General features: G+C 37.6%; 1 protein-coding gene across 1 annotated transcript in view; it reads right to left on the bottom strand.

Annotated features, from left to right (window-relative positions):
• LOC100432518 (histone-lysine N-methyltransferase 2C-like) overlaps positions 1-16,321 on the bottom strand; it is a 56,240-nt gene that overhangs the window by 18,408 nt on the left and 21,511 nt on the right. The window contains 8 exon segments of the mRNA XM_063721412.1: positions 80-1,288; positions 1,291-1,785; positions 4,805-5,037; positions 6,843-6,906; positions 8,924-8,986; positions 11,775-11,890; positions 13,839-14,711; positions 14,714-15,655. Coding sequence (XP_063577482.1) covers positions 80-1,288; positions 1,291-1,785; positions 4,805-5,037; positions 6,843-6,906; positions 8,924-8,986; positions 11,775-11,890; positions 13,839-14,711; positions 14,714-15,655 — 3,995 coding nt within the window.

Below are 16,321 nucleotides of genomic sequence, written 5' to 3'. Positions count from 1 at the left end.
ATAGTTGCTGGTACTAATCTGCTGTAAGTATAATTTAAAACAAAAGAAAAAAGTTGTCGTTTTTATGATTTACACTTACCAGTCCTTCAGCTGGGTTCTGCTTCTCAACTAGTTTATTATCCTTTGTACAGTCATCTTCCAAACAAATACTGCCCTCAGGTTTTTGATTCAAAAGAGAAGTTGACTTTTTATTTTTCAACAAGTGTTTCAGAAGTTCATTCCCTGAGTCTCCTTTGGCAGCAGGGGCCCCAGCAGAATGGGGAGGACTCTGTGCTGAGGAGACAGGACAGGCTACAGCGTTTCCTTCTACCTTACTACCATTCTGTTCCTCCAATTTAGGCTCCTCTTGGCCTGGGCAGGACTCTGTCTCAGGCTTTTCCAATTTTATCTCTTCTGTTTTGGCAGGGGTTTCCATGGAGAGCTTATCTACTTCTGAATTTGCATAAGTCTGTTGATTTGGAGTTGCTTGTGAGAAATCACTATTCTCTAATTCTGTACATAGCTGCCCTGCTGCCATATTGGGAGTGGATGGGCCGACTGGTTCCACTGACTCTCGGTCTGCTTGTTGAGGAAGCTCACTGGGTGTGCTCACTGCAGGAGTAGAGGTAGTTTCTGAGATTCCTGGAGTTGGTGGGGCAGTTATATCTGAATGGGGAGTTGACGGAGCCTTGGTGGATTCTGCATCATCATCTCTTTTTTTCTTTCTTGTTCTTTTCTTTTTCCCTTTTTCCTCTGGGATTATATCAGAATACAACTGAATAAGCGATTGGGTTGATCCCGGATAACTGTGTCCATGGGTTATAGTAGAATCTTGGCCACATGGGAGACTGCTATTAGCTACTGGAGGTGCTGCTGGTAAAGCAGGTGTAAAAGAAGGCCTCACTGGGGACTGCTGGAAGCTGGTCCCAGAAAGATTTCCATGTCCCTGCTTAACAGAAGAAAAATTTGGGCTTCCAACAGGGATTGATGGTGAATCAGGAACAAATGAAGGAGGGCCCACCTGCCTTTGCTCATTAGTCTGCATGAAAGTTTGGGTGGAGGGTGAATTAATTGATCCTTGTATATTCTGCTGCTGTAAAACCTGCCCCATTTGCTGTTGGTGTTGTGGAGACTGCTGAAGGGGTCTTGGAGGTTGCATAAAATCACAAGGTAAGTCGGAACTGTAGAAGGGAATCTGGGACACAGATGTCCTACTACTACTTATCTCAGAGCCCACCATGCCATGCTGCTCCATTTCCATCCTCTGCTGCAAAGCTCTTTGTCTATCTACCTCCTGCATGAGTTGGATCCATTAGGTCTCTCTTGCTGTTCTTGTAAACGTTCCTTACGTTCCCGTTCTTGAAAACTTTCACTAAAGGGATTGTTGTCATCAAATTCTACCCGAGGTGGTGGTCCACTCTGTGGATTTGCATTTGAGACTGTCCCTGGGGCTGGTGTACAAGTTTTTATTGGTAATTGGGCAATTGGGGGCTGAATTCTAGGAGGATTGAGGGGCAGGTGGGCAGGAGCACTGTTGGGTTGCCATCCAGGTAAACTGGGCATTCTAACAGGGCTAGTATGGCCAGAAATAACTGTTGTGTGCTGCTGGTGCTGAAGCTGCTGTGGCACCATGGGAAAGGTGGGTTGGCTCATGGTGGGTGGAGTGGCACCTGGAATTACGGGTGGCTGGGGCTGGACACTGGGCATCATGGTAGGTGGGGCCATCGCACATTGCTGCTGCTGTTGCTGCTGTTTGATCCGATAATCTTTAATCAATTCACCATGTTCTTTCTGTTGTTTACAAATCTGGAATAACAAAATGCATCATTACTCATTTCTATACAGCATAGGTACTGAAGTAAAACACTGGCTGATGACTGTGGTTGAGGTTACACAGAGGGCAGTTTGGCCCTGTAGAAGCAAACATATTTTTCTTGGGTAACTGCAAAAGTCACAAAAAATTGAATTGATAAGCGTTAACTAACGACTGTCAATCTCTTTAACAACAGGATTTTTATAAAGTTATCTGTAAAAGTGCTTCACATATGAAATACCAAAAACAGTTTTGTAAAATAAGTATTAAAATCTTATGGTGAAACTCATATATACTATTTATACTATACATAAAAAATATACAATAAAAAAAGTTACACAAGCAGCTAATTTTGATGTCCTAGAAATTACATTAATATACAATGTTAGAATAAGAGACTTAACTCAAACTTGAACCATTTAAATGTTAAGATTTCATTTCTTAAATATATAAATTGTACATTTTAAGACAAGATGAATTACCAGCACGAATATCACACCCCCCCACCCAGATTAAAAAGACTAAATTTGTTGAACACTTTCAATTTAATGGCTAACACTCAAATTATAATTTCTGAAATCTATTCAAGCTCCGAGGCAGTATTTTGAATAGTCTGTAAATAGTCTCTTAGTATAATGGCTAATATCAATTAATTAATTCATTCCAAAAACCTTTGTGTCCCAATGTGCTCAATACTACAGACCAGATATCAATCAAGACGCAATCTATGTTCTGGAGAACCTCACCATCTCATTCAGCAAGCTAGGGAAAGAAGGAATGCAAAAGGATGTGTATATCTTTCAACATCATTCAATTTTTAGATAAATATTATGGTAATATACTAAACCCAGGAGTTCTAATAGTTTTTCAAAGTATTTTCTTGGGTTCCCCAGGTAGACTAATATTTTCTGCAAATAATCGTGTTTGATCTCTTCTTCAACAGTTGTGTAACTCCTATTTTCTTATTTTTCCTGGCCAGTTTACTGGTTAGAACTGAGAAATTACCATTGGTTGGTGAAGTAGTAAGAAAGTACAGAAAGCACCTGCAACAGTATCTGGGATATATAAGGTGGTCATCCATGTCTTTCCCATGACATTTTATAATACTTTTTAAAACATTACCATCAACTGCTTATCTTAATATGATTATACTGGATCTTTGGCAACTATGTAACAGATGATGTCCCATTTTTCAAGTATTAGCTTCTAAATAGGATTTGATCCATGGATATGCAAAAATTAGGCCCTCATCAAAAGACCTTGTACAAATATGCCAGACGGCAATGAAAGTGCTAAAAAAAATATATACTTTATTAAACATATCTTTACAAGAATATTAACCTACAGTAAACATGAACCCAGAGAGTAGATTTAAAGAGAAAAGAAACCTTTCATTCTGGAATAATCCTAGTTTTAAACAATTGGAATTATAATCACCTTATTGTTGGTACGTTATGGTGGTAGCTGTGGTTTGAAGATAAGACACTTGAGTCCAAATCCCTAATCTAATAGTTATAAGCAAACATGTACAGTGGGGGTATTTTTTGGTTTTGTTTTGTTTTTGAGACAAGAGTTTTGTTCTTGTTGCCCAGGCTGGAGTGCAATGGTGCAATCTCGGCTCACTGCAGCCTCCACCTCCCAGGTTCAAGCAATTCTCCTGCCTCAACCTCCCAAGCAGCTGGGATTACAGGCACCTGCCACCATGCCTGGCTAACTTTTTGTATTTTTAGTAGAGACGGGTTTTGCCATGTTGGCCAGACTGGTCTCGAACTCCTGGCCTCAGGTGATCCGCCCGCCTTGGCTTCCCAAAGTGCTGGGATTACAGGCATTAGCCACTGCGCCTGGCCACATGTACACAGTGTTTATAACCTCTACAATGAATCAGTTTGTAAAATGGGGATAATACTAACTCCTTCAGAAAGATGTAGATAAGACAACGTAAATGGAAGTGCTTCCTACAGTGTTTATTATAGAGCACTCACATTTTTTTTTTTTTTTTTTTTTTTTTTTTTTGAGATGGAGTCTCACTTTGTCGCCAGGCTGGAGTACAGTGGTGCAAGTTCGGCTCACCACATCTGACTCCTTGGTTCAAGGGATTCTCCTGCCTCAGCCTCCCAAACAGCTGGGATTACAGGCACACGCCACCATACTTAGCTAATTTTTGTATTTTTAGTAGAGACAGGGTTTCACCATGTTGGCCAGGCTGGTCTCAAACTCCTGACCTCAAGTGATCCACCCACCTCGGCCTCCCAAAGTGCTGGAATTATAGGTATGAACCACCACGCCTGGCCTGAACCTTAAGTTTTTAATTTACTTGGGTAAATATACCTAGGAGTTGGCTCTGAACCCATTTTGTACACTACTATTGTTTTATTTTAAATACAATTTTTACATGTTCTTTTCCAGTATATTATTCAGTTTAAATATTCTGATAAACATCTGGTTTATAATAGAAGATAATGGCAAAATGATTTCATTTTTCTGGAACAGTCCTTCAGATAAGACATACTAATGTATTTTAAGACCAAAACATTAAGAAATAATAATAATATCAACTCCAAGTAAACAAAAATACTTCCTGGGCCCCCAATTCTTATTCCAAACTAAACCCAGTATCTCCCCATGAGCTCGGTCCTCAGTTGAGTTGAATACTCTCAATGATGTATAATGGAAACATGGTCTTTGCAGTGATTTCTTAGTGCAGAAAAAAAATAATGTCTCCAACTATACTAAGGTTGAAAACAGTTCTTCGAAGTCGAAATTATGAGACTCAATCTCTTTTGTGTCATTTATTTAGTATGTGCTGTGACCATCACTCTAAGTAAAAGACTGGAGCTGTTATGGCTGCAGTTACTAAGAGGTCTCAGAGCTGTCAGTTTTTGGCAATGTACTTTTAATGCCATTTAATACTAGTCAAAAAAAATCACTAGTCAAAGTCACTAATGGACGACACACCAAAACATTCTACTCATCAATTGTTGGTAGTTTCTATTTTGCAAACCTATTTATTACCTGTTCTAGCTGTTTCTGAACCATGCTTTGCTGTTCAGTAACATGCTTGAGTTGTTCTGCATCTTCCTCCGGAAATTCACGCCCAGCTTTCTTGGCAGTACGTTGTTTAGCTGAAAGGGCCTTCTTAGATTTTCTGTGAGCACCAGTTTGTTCTTCAAGATACTTCTGCTGCATTTGAAGCAGCTGTTGGTTCTCCTGGAGCCACTCTTCATACTGCTTACGCTGTGAATCATCTGAGGAAAAATTAAAATTCAGTTGTGTTAATTTTCTAAAGAGTCCAACATTATAAGTTACACAAATCCATTTTGTAAGGAAGTAGTTTCACCATGACCACATAATAGGAAATTTGAAAACACAATACTAAATATTAGACCACTATATAATGATAAAATATCAGATTTTAGAAAAATATTTAATTGAGAAAGCCAGAGAATGCACATTCTTGAGATACTGGTTAACTTAGCACTTATAAATATTACAAATCCAATCTTGGAAAAGCAGACTTATGTAATGAAATTCTTTTTTTTACTAAACAAATTCTCTAACCCACAAGCCAAGCTACATACTAAGGTATACATGCATTTTATGAATACGACTTTACAGATTTTGAAGAGACAAAGACATATCCCATCAACGTCTAGTGCATAGACTAGGAAATCACTTCCCATGTTAATTTTCCTGAGTTTATAAGTTCTTTCCTATTTCTTAATAATGAAAAAATATCCTAAACAGAGAGAAAGGGAACCCAGAATGTTTTAGAATGGAATAATTTAAAGTCTATGACTTATAAAGGAAATCCATAAGTTGAAAACATTGGTAATTATTATTCTGTAGTTTATATTTTTTAAAATAAGGGGAGGGAATAGTTAACCAAGCAAAACATTTTCTACTTTTACAACTGCCAGTAATTCTCCCCAAATGGCTATATCTCTTCATTTTGTACCAATATTCTCTTCTTTATTCTTTAAGGGCACTTTATTTCATTGATACCCAGTCCAAGGGGGGAAAAAAAAGTCATCGTATGTAGTGAAATTCTGAATATATCTTTTTGACTCACTACAAGACAAAGAAATGAATAAATACATTTCTAAGAAGGACATTCGCTGAAAATAACATCATTGATAACAGAATATTGTCATACATTAAGAATCCAATCAAAGCCAATGGGCACAATAAAGCCAGAAAAAGCCAGTTGGTATAGTTCTTTACTTGTTTTTAATGCAAATACGTATTCAAATTATAGTAACAATTAATGTAGGGGGAATTTCAAAAGGTCAGACTTTGGGTTTGTTCCTAAACCCAGAAGTTCCAGTACATGTATGAACTTGAAATCTAGTCTACTAAATTTGAAGGGCGTTTTTTAAGAACAGGCTTTTTCACAAGATTTCAGAAGTTCTGCTTCTGGTAGAATGAGACCTACCGCAAGGAAAGCCTTTCTGGTTTCTGGAACCAGGAGAGCAGAGGTAAGCAAAATGAAAAATAATGGTGAAAAAAAAGTTAGCTAAACAGTCTGAAGATTTCAGAAAGGTTCAGTTCGGGGAGAACTTTAAACACTATCCTGAACCACCTTGGGACCCCTGCAAATAACTAGAAAGGATTCAGGGGCACCTTGCACACCTGACCTTTACACCATGCTGCTAACCCAACTTATTGCTAAGTATAATCCCTTTGTTTTTCCCATTTAGTGTCCTTGTCACTTAGGAAGACAGTTCTTAGAGCAAAACGTGGTTTAATTCTATAGACTGTAAAGTGCCCAATCTGTATACAAAAACAGCAACAATATTGAGAGAATGGGGAAGATGGTTTTTCTGTATTAAAATACTTTTCTGTAACTATAATTCTTCACGCACAGTGAAAAAAGCAATGAAAACACACACCTTGAAGAAGAGTTGCCTAATAGGGCAGTGATGTTTAATAAGACAGGAGGGCACCTGGGCTTGAACTGGTGTACCTACACTCACTTCAGGTTTAGAACAGCACACATAGAGTGCAGACAAGCAATCCCCAGAAAACATTAACTTATTAGATTTATACTTACTGACAAAGCCTGGACCAAAATTTGGAGGATTAGGCCTAGAAATCTGATGTGTTATACTGCCATCCTAAAATAAGTAAAATTTACAAATATGTTTATTCCACATTTCAGTTAAAGGGGGGAAAAAACTTCAAAAGAAAGAAAGAAAAAGAAATGGAAGAAAAAACCCTTTAATTTCCTAAGATATCTTTTAAAGGTTTTTTTATAAAAAGTAGAATGAATTTAGTGGTGGCAACCTAATTCTGAATTCTTATTACTATCTCTCAACTACCACACTGTCTAGATTTTGGCTGAAAACAATTATGCTTGAGGTAAAGGATTATTCATCAGAAATATAATTCAGGGCAAATCAATTACTGCTAATACTAAGCGAGAGATCTATATAAAAAAACTCACGTTTTGATGAAGTTTACCTGGTTTCTTCTTCAATCAAACACAAGTTCCAGATTGACTAAATGCCACTCCACAGCATGGTTATTTATAACAAAAACTAATGTCTCTAACATGCACAAATATAAAAGAAAAATAAGTTAATAAAAATATTAGTCTTATTTTCTACACACATCTGTAGTCCCGGCTACTTGGGAGGCTGAGGTGGTAGGAGTGCTTGAGCCCAGGTGTTTGAGGCCAGCCTGCGCAACACAGTAAGATCCTGTTCCCAAAAAAATTAAAAAAATAAGTAAATAAAAAGTATTTAATTCGTTTTATTTTCAAGTTAAAAGTCTTATTTCTTCCAGGTAACTGAACAAGCAGTTATTAATCTTACAAGTCCCTGATAATCACCTAACAAATTAATGTTGAAAAATGTTTATCCAGTTGTCACAAGTTCTCCTTAACATGAGCTGTATACAAGGTAATAATTATAAGCTTATACTAGCAGCCAGAATGTATTATGTGCAATCTTCACAATGCTACAAAGCAGTTGGTTTAACATTTGACATGTTAAAAAACAAGAGGCTAAAGAATTCGCCCAAAGTTGCACAGTAAATTCATAGTGGAACTATAATTTCTTTAAAAAACTCAGCTATAAAGGCTATGCTTTTCCCATTATATCAAATGGCTTCTGTTTCCTCTTTTAATAATGAGAAGAATATAATTATCAGCATAATAAATCTAAAGCATAACTGGCAGGGCAAGGAAGAAAACAGGACATATATTATAGTAGGTCGCTCCCTTTATAAAAAAAAATCACTGACAAAAATACTACACGAGTTTTACTTCCCCAGATACTGCTTGAGATTATATTAAGAATATAGCATATTTTTCAACAAGGATGGGAAGAAAAAAGGAAAAAACAAATATAGCATATTGTTTTCTAGTTGCTTTGTTTGTTTTTGTTTTGGGGTGGAGTCTCTCTCTGTCACCCAAGCTGGAGTGCAGTGGCGTGATCTCGGCTCACTGCAACCTCTGCCTCCCGGGTTCAAGCGATTCTCCTGCCTCAGACTCCCAAGTAGCTGGGACTATAGGTGCGCGCCACCACGCCTGACTAATTTTTGTATTTTTAGTAGAGACGGGGTTTCATTATGTTGGTCAGGCTGGTCTCAAACTGCTGACTTCATAATTTGCCCATCTCGGCCTCCCAAAGTGCTGGGATTAGAGGCGTGAGCCACCGTGCCCCGCCGTCTTCTAGTACTTACTTACTTTTTACCTCGTTTTAAATATAATGGGTTTAATTCCAAAATGCAGGACATGAAAATGTCCTTCTGGAGTTAAAAATAAGTAAATAAAAATAAAACCAAAAGTCCTGAGCATTTGGTTTTGCCATCAAGTGACTTTTAACCCCTAAGTATATAAATCCTTTTCAGAAATCACAGCCAATTTTTTTAACCTTAATTTGTCTTTTGTTTAAAAAGCAGTAAAATGTATTTTTGGTTACTTTTGGCTGTGCTGATAATAAGGCTACTATTTAGGTTGGTGAAAAAGTAATTGTGGTTTTTGCCACTGGCAAATGGCGTATGGTGAAATCCGCAATTACTTCTGCACAAACCTAGTACTACTCTCTAGCAGGGGCCTTACTCTAAAGCATGAGTTTGCTGGGAAACAAAAGCGTGCATTCTAGAGTGACTCATTACAGGCAGTGTTACCTGAGGAATGGCCTGTGGTCCAAGGTTCTGTGTTCCAGTTACCGCCTGGCCCATAAAAGGGAACTTGTCAAAACAGGGTACACAAGTATCAAATGATGAGCGTTTAGAAATTATTAATATTAATTAAAAACTCTATTAGGTGCTTAACAGTTTTCTCTTCCAGAGTAGAATAGTGGCAATTTCTTCTTCATCAAAACACTAAAGCCCTACCTTTCATGTACTGAGCAGATGTGATCCTCACTGTAATTCTTTGAAGTGTGTGCTCTTAGCACCCTCATGTTACTTACGATGAAAGTAAGATTCAGAGATATTCCGTAACCTTCCCCACAAGGACTAGTAGGGCTGCAATAAGAAGCCAGCTAGGCTGACTCTAGAGGTTTTACTCTCTATTATGTGCCTCACTCCACCTTACAATAAAATGAATTTAAGACTTCAGAATAAAAATAAGTTGATTTAGTTTTATAACATAAACTCTAAGGAAATGTTTTCTCATTCCAGTCTTTGTTAAAAACTAATTGAGAGCTTATTTTATATTCTAAAACAAAAGACATTTCCCAATTTAATAATTTTCATACATTTTCATACATTTCTATATCTAATGTTAAAGCAAATCAAAAATAGACGACTGACCAAGATCAGTCTGCATGGTTAAATGTGTTTAGAGAAATGTTACTCATTCTAATTAAGACTATAAAAACTTCACAGAAGCATTATTACTTACATGAAAATATTTCCTCTGGCATTATCAAATGCTTTAATATATCAAGATATACATACAATTTTCAAAATGTATTCCAAATGCTGTATATTACTATTTAAGTACTATTAGGATATAGAATATGTTTTTAAATTTGTTACTCAGGTTTTTCATTCATCTGTCACCCTACCCACTGCTACAGGTCTGGTCTAAATGATCTTCTAATCTGAATATCACACATGGTCCATCATCCTAACTCAACATATCACACTACTCTAAGAAGGGACTATCACTTCCATTTCTAAAAAGCAGTCAGTAGAATAGTAAGCCATATACCTGATACATGACTAATGTATCTAACCAGCAGATGCATGATGCTAAAAGAGCATCAGATGCTGAAAGGCCTCAAATTCTGAGGTCCATGTTTAAAACTAAGTGCTGGTCGGATGCAGTGGCTCATGCCTGCAATTCCAGCACTTTGGGAGGATGAGGTGGGCGGATCACAAAGTCAGGAGTTCAAGACCAGCCTGACCAACATGGTGAAACCCTGTCTCTACTAAAAATACAAAAATTAGCTGGGCATGGTGGCATGTGCCTGTAATCCCAGCTACTCCAGAGGCTGATGCAGGAGAATCGCTTGAACCTCGGAGGTAAAGGCTTCAGTGAGCCATTGCACTCTATCCTGGGCAACAAGAGCGAAACTCCATCTCAGAAACAAAAACAAAAACAAAACTAAGTAGTAAATAAAACTCAGCATTTCCTTGTTTTGAATATACATAGAAACTACAATATTATTAGCAAGTACCACGACTATCACCAATAGAAGACAGATTATTTTCCTATCGAGTGTTGCAGGCACCTAATAGATTAGTTATGTTCATCATTACTTTCAAATTATGGTTTACTGCTAAATTTGTTAATACTTTAAGGAGCATATATACCATAAATTTAATTATATTTTAATAACTATATTTCAAGTATAATCATTTCCTTTGTAATGCTATGTTTTAAATTTTCTGCACATAAAACATTCTGAGAATTTCAAAGTCTTCACTGGAATCCAAAAAGATTCAAGACATAAAACAGTTAGGAACCTCTATGATAGAGAAATAGTGTTAATAAATATTGCTCAATAATGAAAATCATTAGAAACCACTATCTCTACTTTGATCTAAAAAATGCTTCTTAACCATGTCCAAAGTATCTCAACAACTGAAAAGAACTATACCCTTAAGAATTCAAATTTCTTTGAAATATATACATCTTAAATTCGTGCAAATTTTATATTAAATTCTATAATCATCCACATTTTTTATATAAAAGTTTTTCAACAAGATAATTAGACTAAATTGAGGCTCTATGCTTACTTTACTGACAGAGGTTCTCATATAGCAATACACATAAGACTCATTCATGATGCTTGCTAAAAATACAGACACACAGGCAACCATCTCCAGATATTCTTATTTAGTAGGTCTGCAGTAGAGCAAAATAATCTGCATTTTTTTAAAAAATTACCCCATAATTCTCATGGTGGTCCATGATCAAAATTTAAGAAAAAGTGCCCTGTGGTTAATAACCCTTAGAGGGCATAATTTCAAAAATTCAGATATTGAAATAACCCCTACTGTCTTCTTTAATGCATAATTTCTGTTTTTCTCCTAAGAGAGAAAAGACAAACTCTGTAACCCAACTTCCAATTGTCCTCTTATCTATTCCTTGTAACTTTCTTTTTCTGATTCAAAACCGGCTTGAGAACATTTTATTTTAGAACTGAATTTATAATTGCTTTAATCACTCAGTGTCTTAACTGAAAAAAATCTTAGATAACATGAACAATTCTAAAGGTATTTAAAAGAGCACAGACTTAAATACTTCGACTTGAGTAATGAGGAAATCCAATCTTCCAAATCTTTTTAAGATGTTTTACATTTACCATCCTTGAGACTAATGCTCTTAAACTGGTTCTTACACTAATTTCTTAAATTGGTATAGCATTTTATATCTGATCATATCGAGCTGATGCCATGACAACTTAAATAGTATTGTTCATTCCTAGAACAAGGGCTTTCCATTTTCTGTATGTTTTTTCTAAAAACTAGTAATGATTTCATGAATGTCTAGATGCCCAGTAAAAATAAGCAGCCACTCCACCTACCTGCTCATCACCATTGGTGGCATGCCCAGATTGTTTTGTGCCATCACTTTATTTATACCTTTAAGGGCCACCATTTTGGCTTTCATTATAGGATCTGTAATTGCATCAAAATCTAGAAAAGAAATATAAAGTTACTTATTTCATAGTAATTAGTTCAAGGTACACTAAGAAGTAATTCAAATATTACAAGCTCTTAAACTTTATTATTTAATAATCATTACAGATTTCTGAGATGGCAACCTTATCCTGGGTTTAATCGCATCTCAGTAGTCCTTAATTGAATCATGCTTTAATACCTTAGTCCTGCAGGAATTAAAACAAAAAGTCAAGTTTAAGGGAGATTATAAGCAATAATCTAAAGCAATGCAATTAATTCCCTTTCATCCAAACTTTTGCAGTGCTAATCAGAATGGCTTCTTTAGTAAATATAACATCACAAATAAGAATTTGCAATACTAAGGAATTCTACTAATTAGTTATCACTCTTAAAAGAAAAATGCACCAATTTCTTAAGGGTATACCCTCTCAGTAAGAAGCTACTAAGAAAAAACCTATTTGCATCCAAACGAAAAAAAGGGAGCAAAAAGATGAAATTGGGGATATATAAAATGGAATGTCAATTTTATTATTTAGAATAAGGCACACTGCTTAGACATGTGCCCTTTGATTGCTAATTCTTATTCTTAGAGGCACTGAGGCATTTTGACTGCATTGCTTTTGTTGTTTTTAGAATCAGTAAACCATTAGAAACAAGTTAAAGAGATTTATATAGCAAAAAATCGCCAAGCATTTGTCATACACAAAAGGACAGTAAGAAGCTTTATTTCCATCACAATTTTCTTAAATGCATCCTTCCATGACTGAAAACATATGACAACAATGGTTGGAATGTAGGAACTAAGAAGACAACTAGTTTCTATTAAACAATTCCATAAGTAATAGAATTGAGGGAAGTTTGTAACTCAGTTTTGAATCTCTTAATTTACCTGGAAAGAATCTAAAACTCCTCATTGCTTTCATTTTTTTTTTGAGACAGAGTCTCGCTCTGTCCCCCAGGCTGGAGTGCAATGGCGCGATCTCGCCTCACTGCAACTTCCGCCTCCTGGGTTCACGCCATTCTCCTGCCTCTGTCTCCCGAATAACTGGGACTACAGGCGCACGCTGCTATGCCCAGCTAATTTTTTGTAATTTTTTTTTAATTATTATACTTTAAATTCTGGGATACTTGTGCAGAATGTGCTGGTTTGTTACATAGGTATACACACGCCATGGTGGTTTGCTGCACCCATCAACCCGTCATCTACATTAGGTATTTCTCCTAATGCTATCCGTCCCCTAGCCCCCCACCCCCCGACAGGTTCTGGTGTGTGATGTTCCCCTCCCTGTGTCCATGTGTTCTCATTGCTCAACTCCCACTTATGAGTGAGAACGTGCAGTGTATGGTTTTCTGTTCCTGCATTAGTTTGCTGAGAATGATGGTTTCCAGCTTCATCCATGTCCTGTGTTGCCCAGGCTGGTCTGGAACTCCTGAGCTGAGGCAATCTGTCTGCCTCAGCCTCCCAAAGTGCTAGGATTACAGGCGTGAGCCACTGTGCCCAGCCAACTGCTTTCATTCTAAAGCTCAAGGAGGGCCAGGCAGGGTGGCTCACGCCTGTAATTCCAGCACTTTGGGAGGCCAAAACAGGCAGATCACCTGAGGTCAGGAGTTTGAGACCAGCCTGGCCAACATGGTGAAACCCCGCACCTCTACTAAAAATACAAAAATTAGCCAGGCATGGTGGCGCATGTCTGTAGTCCCAGCTACTCGGGAGGCTGAGGCAGGACAATCACTTGAACCCGGGAGGTGGAGGTTGCAGTGAGCCGAGATCGCGCCACTGCACTCCATCTTGGGTGACACAGTGAGACTCCATCTCAAACAAAACAAAAAAAACCCTCAAGGAGGAATAGAAAAACTCAGTGCTCTATTCCAACTGTAATTCTAATAATAAAATCTTATAAGCATATCGCATGCCACTCTAATACCCATAGTAATGTATGTTGAGACTCAAGAAAACTCCTACCAATATTAGGGAAGAATGGTTCTGATCTCTGACGAATCATGGCTTGCATCTGTCTTTGCTGCTGCTGTTCTTGCCTTTCTTGATCCAAAAGATCCTGTAGAAGTAGAGACTGTTCTTCTAGAAGAAGGGGCCTCTCTCTATTCTGCTGTGCTAATGTTTGAGGAATCATTAGCTGTTGGGGTCCAGACATGCTACTGGTACCAGACTGACTTGTTAGAGGTCCAGTTTGAGTTGTAGGTTTTCCTGTCCCCAGATTGTGGTTAACTGTTGATTGACCTGGAATGAATCCTGGATTTACCTGCACACCCTGAGAAAAAACATGGTTTACCCTAGAGACTACTGTTACATTAGAATTCATGATATTATCCAAAACATGGCCAGGCGGTGCTATTAAAGGAGGCAAACTTGACACATGATTGGATGTTGAGGCCGGCAGAGTTGGTGGTGGAGAGCCCAATGGCCTAATGTCTGAATTATCAGATTTCTCATTAGCAAGTGAACTTGAGAGAACTGGAGTTGATCCAGTTATGCCACAAGAGTTTATTACCTCTTGAGCAGGTAGTTGAGTGGATGCTTGAATGACATTTGCACCGGGGCCAGCAGTTTCTCGATTGGTTCTTTTCTCAAATAGATCTGGATCACAAGGATGCAAAGAAGTCTTTTCTCCATCACTTAGGTCTGAGTGAGCAGAAGCCTGTGAGCAAGGAGTGTCAACATTATCTTTATTCTCATCACTTTTTTCAGTTTCACATTTGGATTCCACCTTAGAATTTGGAGACAGTACTTCCATTTTTACCTCATTGGTAACAGTGGATTTTTTCTGTGGTGAATGTTTATCAGAGAGAACCAGAGTTTTGTCTTTTTGTTCCTTTTTTTTGGTTCAACAGATACACACTGATTATCTAACTTATCATCAATTGGAAGGTCTAGTTCCTCATTAAACATGCTTTTCTTATCTCCCATGTCAAGTTCTGGATCTGTATATGCAATGATATCAAACTCTCCTGACCTTAAGAGGTCATCCAGGTTGGGATCATTAGTTTCCAAATTATCTAAAGTATCCAATTCAACTACCTTGCCATCCTCTGTATCTAAATTTAAGTTTTCAAGATCTTCATCATCTAAGTCTTTGACTTCAACCCCGTCAAGGTCTTTAACATCCAGTTCTTTCACAGAAGGGTCATCAGAATCGAGTTTTTCTTCTAGACCATCAGAAGGTTGGGTGGCTATCTGTAAATTATCAGACGTTGTTTCAGATGGTACAGATGTTGACAAAGGAGCTTCTGAAAATTCACCACCTAGTGGATGGTTCAGAGTCCTCATGACCATAGAAGATGAATGGACAGAATGACCTTGCTCTTGTTGAGATGGTGGCACTTGTTCCAAATCTGGGTGCACAGGTAGCTGATTAGGTAGACCCTGGGGAGGTCGTCTCATGGGCTCTGTGTGTCTAGGGCCCGGAAAGTCTGGCCGGGGAATGAAGTTTCCATGTCTCAGATTAGAAGATGCCTCTACAATGCTGCCAGGTGGAGCACTGAAAGGCAGCCATTGCCTTCCGTCAAGAGCCCTATGTCTCAGTTCAATATATGCTTGGCCCCGTATGTTGTGCTGCTGAACTGGCAAGCTCTGTGGTGAAAAATGCTGAGGAAGTCCAACTGGATTATTCATCTGTGAGTTATTTAAAGGCCTAGGCATATCTACAGATATTGATCTTCTTAGCTGTGGAGAAACTCCAGATCCCTGTATTTGTTGAGGAGGCACAAGGAAGCGCTCTTGACTCGGCATGGTACCATGACTACCTCCTGGAAATCCAAATCCTTTAAAAAAAAAAAAAAAAAAAAAAAAGCAAATAGGTATTATGTTAAATTTAGAGCTAAGTTGAAAAAAAGAAAAGTCTTCAATTAAACTGTACATACAAAATGTTGCCAAATACAATGACTTACAAAAGCAAAGCTATCACCATTAAAAAGTATTTACAGGTATTCATATGCAAGTAAGATTTTGCTAAGAATCCTATAATGAACACCATATCTGAGCTCTAAAGGCTTAAGATTTAACAGATAACAAAAATGAAGACGAAAGAACAACAACCAAGCAGATGAAATCAATTGTTCAGAGATAAGAACACTACTACTGGACTTTTTCAGGAAGAGTTTCTTTTATCTACATTTAGGGAGGTTTGATGGAGGAAGCTGATTTGGGGAGGATGTTTGAATGAAGATAGGTCTTCATACCTATTGAGGGACTTACAGGCCTCAGGACATGAGACTACAAAGGCACAGGTTTGATGATGGGATAGACTAAACTTAGAGAAAAAGACGAGTAGGCCTCATCTATAAAGATTAAGTACATGAATAAATTGTTGGACTATTTTATATTGTACTTCCTTCTAGACAGGATTACAGGCAACTTACACAGAATATAAAATGTAGCAAGAGGCATAAATTACAACTAAGGTAGAAGAAAAGGAAACTAAAAGAATA

This window comes from Pongo abelii, chromosome 1, assembly GCF_028885655.2.
Source record: "Pongo abelii isolate AG06213 chromosome 1, NHGRI_mPonAbe1-v2.0_pri, whole genome shotgun sequence".
NCBI lineage: Eukaryota > Metazoa > Chordata > Mammalia > Primates > Hominidae > Pongo > Pongo abelii.
Note: the sequence above shows the minus strand (reverse complement) of the source record. Positions and strands in the feature narration are given on the sequence as shown.